Source organism: Lactuca saligna, chromosome 4 (genome assembly GCF_052625555.1).
Source record: "Lactuca saligna cultivar CGN05327 chromosome 4, ASM5262555v1, whole genome shotgun sequence".
Classification (NCBI taxonomy): Eukaryota; Viridiplantae; Streptophyta; class Magnoliopsida; order Asterales; family Asteraceae; genus Lactuca; species Lactuca saligna.
This window is the reverse complement of record NC_136420.1, coordinates 330,463,175-330,467,244: the sequence shown is the minus strand read 5'-3', so window position 1 is coordinate 330,467,244 and position 4,070 is coordinate 330,463,175. Positions and strand designations below refer to the sequence as shown.

General features: G+C 33.5%; 1 protein-coding gene across 2 annotated transcripts; it reads right to left on the bottom strand.

The window, feature by feature from the left end:
• Positions 1–265: 265 nt before the first annotated feature.
• Positions 266–2,282, bottom strand: LOC145044113 (putative F-box protein At1g32420). Of its 2 annotated transcripts, none has more exons than XM_078992935.1 (2): positions 2,018–2,282; positions 266–1,481 (listed from the first exon to the last, which is right to left on the bottom strand). In XM_078992935.1, the coding sequence occupies exon 2, from the start codon at positions 1,477–1,479 to the stop codon at positions 370–372; it is 1,110 nt and encodes a 369-aa protein (XP_078849061.1). In that variant the 5' UTR covers positions 1,480–1,481; positions 2,018–2,282; the 3' UTR covers positions 266–369. The 2 variants fall into 2 exon arrangements, with proteins under 2 accessions (XP_078849061.1, XP_078849060.1); XM_078992934.1 differs by having other exon boundaries at positions 2,048–2,281.
• Between the last annotated feature and the right edge of the window lie 1,788 nt (positions 2,283–4,070).

Below are 4,070 nucleotides of genomic sequence, written 5' to 3'. Positions count from 1 at the left end.
ACTCTTTTATATTTGCACAAAAGTTAACCAAAAAGCAACCATGCAAACCGCAAATATTTTGCTACATAAGCAACAGAAGGGTTGGGGGTACACAGTCGCAGTGTGATTCGAACATTTATAATGTCGACTTGAGATCGATTAAAATGCAAAGAAAACTAGCCCTGTGAATTAAAAAATCATGAAAACATTTATAAGGTCGACTTGGGATCGTATCGATTAAAATGTAGGTATAATTATAATATAAAAAAAAAAAAAAAATTAAGCGTACAGTCGACGACATCTCATATTAAAATAGTGAAATAAACACGTGAGACCTGAATAGTCATCATCATCTAATATATCCATTAATGAAGTTGGGTTATTTTTCCTTCAAGACAAGGTAAGTTTGTTTCCCTCACAAGCGGTCCCCATGCCTAACAACTGAAGGCTTTCAAGACACTGAATAACATCAAATACAAAATAAGCACCATTGAAGTCCACTAGTCTTGAAAACTCCCCAATCTTAAGATTATAAACTTGGAACCCGTTACAGAAGCTGTAGAAAACAAGATCATCACTCGTGCTCAGTTGCAAAACACTTGATAAACGTGCCTCAACTTGATCTTTTTTAAAATTCAAAAAAGCAGACCACGAAGCATCTTTCATCAACCAAATCTGATTAGCAAAATCAGCTAGCGAAGGTATAGGACCTTGGATGGGTGTTGGTGCAACAGATAGCACATTGTTGAATGGCAATGCAATATTGCCAAAAACATGAGTACTCAAATCAAATGTCAATAGATAATAGGTCCGAGTCAAATCATAGTGTCCCAACCAATACAATACTCCATTGAAAAAACATGGCTTTGTCATCATAGAACTAAACAAAGGCGTAGCGGAAGCAATTCTACGCCAAGTGTTTGTCTTCAATGCATAAACAAAAGATCTTCCTGCTTTTTTCCCATTACTTTCGGGTATACACACAATCTTGTAATCATCAATGACCGGGTCAAAACCGAAACCGATCTCCACCTCAGAATAGCATGTCCGAGGACAATCAGGCAGGGTTAGTTTGCGCCTAATTGAAGGGTTCCATAGAATAATACTTTTTTCATCATAATCAAATAGACACACAAGTCCATTATATGAACCAATAATATTGGAATGTGTGGAAGGAAACTGTACGGGTGTTATATCCTTGTATCCATGTGTGTGAAACAATGGCAATTGGTCTTGTGGATGTAATGTGTACAACTCTTCAAGTTCACCTTCTTCATTCTCTTTATGAGTTCGGTGTCTTATTAGGAGTTTTTGTTGGGATCGAAAAGTGTGCATGCGGATGAAATCAGGGCTACCAATACAAGAATACCACGATTTGGAGAGCGATCTAAATCGGAGGAGGGATTTGCTCGGTAGTCTCGTGAAGATTTCAACAATCAACTCATCGCATAGATGAGCCGGCTTCATGCGCTTCGGCTTTTTTCTAAGTCGACGAGACATAACTGCAATACAAATTATATATATATATATATATATATATATATATATATATATATATATATATATATATATATATATATATCCCTTTTTATTACTAGATAGATAGTGTCCAAACCAGATCCCTTTTTCTCATAATCTCCTTACACCATCTCAGGAACTATATCAGACACATAAGATCAGTTTCCATGATTAAAATAAAAAAAACTATCAATTCCGAAATTCAAATTCGAATTCTGCTTTACATGATCAAACTCACGTATTACTCTTCATGGTGCAGATGATCAAAAAGCTAAATAATTTGACAGAATGCTTTATTAACCACATCCCGCCTAAAACCTAATTAAATTCACTCATCGGAGAACATACAACAGAAGACATCCTAAAGCCTAATTATCATCCCATACGATTGACAAGATTCCTTACAGGAAACAACAAATAGAATACATTCTGACTAAAACCTAATTATCATCGCATTCAATTGAAAAAATTACTTAACGGAAAAGATAAACATAACACATCGCGTCTAAAATCCGATCACCATCGCACTACGGGTTACAAAATCGCTTACCGGAGAAGATGAACAAAACGGCTGACGATTGACGGAATGGTTGTCGGCTGGTCGCTAAAAAATTGGATGGACGACTCCGCAGATAAGATCATAACATAGCATAACTTAACGCCATAGCTGCAGAGATTTTCTGGGCTTAAACTCAATTAGTAACTTTCAACTGTAGGCCAGCCCGACGTTTATATATTTTCGGGGCCCAAAACAATTGTTTTTCTATGCTTTTGTTCTTCTTAAAGTAGAAAACTAGAACTGCACAAATGGACTCTTCAACCCGTCGGTTTGAGAACCAATTCGGTTTGTTCTACAACTTTATAAGCACTTTGAGGCAAAACTTAGAGCCGAGTATGCTATAGTTCGGTGTTAGTTGAAATTTAAAACTAACGCGACACCAAATAAATGGACTTGTGCAAGATATTTCAACCCGTCTAAATAAACGGGTTGATACGATACGACACGAAACTTAAACGGGTAAAGTTAGGGTTGAAAATTTCAATTCGAAAATAACTCGTTTATTTATATGAAAGTTCTTTGATTCTTTAAATAAACTAAAAAGATCCAAAACTAAAACCATAAGTAAAAAAACATTTGGATTAAATCGTTTTTGTAATGTGGAAATATCTTAGTTGGCTAGATCAATACTTTATTTCAGTTTTTTCATTCTCTCCCAAACTACACAGTCCGTTTCACCATTCTCTCATCCTCATGATCTCGTCCTCCGCCCCCGCAACTCCAAATGTTTTTATTTTGTCGTTTGAATTTGTTATAACTTTATCTCACTCTGAATCTCAACTATTACTTTTTCCTGTCCGCCTACCCAACTCATACTCCTTCAACATGTTTAATGTTTCGACATACAAAGCTTAATGCATATTATACATATTAAAAAGAAAAGTTCGTAAGGCAATATGGGAAGGGAGAGGAGAAAGAAAACGCTGAAACGCTGACTGCTCAGGTGCGGAGGTCGAATTCCGATGTATGAATAGGGCCTCGTTCCTCTTTAAAGGAGGTATAACATTTAACCTTATAGGAAGAGGATTGTCACAGAGCTAAGTGCTAAATTTATCGCCAAAAATCGGTGTATCTAGACTTTTAGATGATGGTCTGAAACTTAAGGTGACACAGAAAATTAAAAAAAAATAAATAAATAAATAACGAATATCGAATCAAAACAATGTATGGAATATAAGGAAAAAAATAAGACCTTAATAATAAGTTGGAAGCAATTTCATATATATTCAAGCAATTGCGGTTTAGATTCGAGGTCAATTCGATGTTATGGTTATGAAGTTCATTTTTTTTATTAATGTATAGTGTGTGCAAGGTATCAGTTTCGATTAGGTTCGTAGGATACAAATGATCTTAATACTACTATCATTGACAAAATACCATTGACACTTGACGATAACTATTTAGATTAGAACTCATTTATATAAACGCGGGATGACAAAGATAAGTAAAATTATATTTAGGGTAAATATGAATATGTAAACTCGATTATAAATAGAATGTCACGATAATGAATGGTAATAAATAGGGAAAATGGCATTATAATGACGTAAAAGTCATTATAATCAGGGAATATGACTTATCAAGGTAATTAACTTTTTGGTATGTTCACATCTGGGTAATTATCTTTTATATATATATATATATATATATATATATATATATATATATATATATATATATATATATATATATATATATATATATATATATATATATAGGTAACAAACTTTTTGGAGTGTTCACATATGACCATTATGACCTGTTATAGCAGGTTAAATCCTAGATGTAAACGCTTTCAAAAAGTTTGTTACATAGATGTGTACAAAAAAAAATAGTTACCCAAATATAAACAAGAAAAATAATTAAAAAAAAATTAATAAGGGCACAATAGTCTTTTTAGGTAAGACAAAGACCAAGTTCGTAACAAAATTAAATAGTAGAGACCATCCGAGTTAAAAAATTTAATTAATTAAAAAATAAATACTAGGGATCATCCGAGGAGATACAAATATGT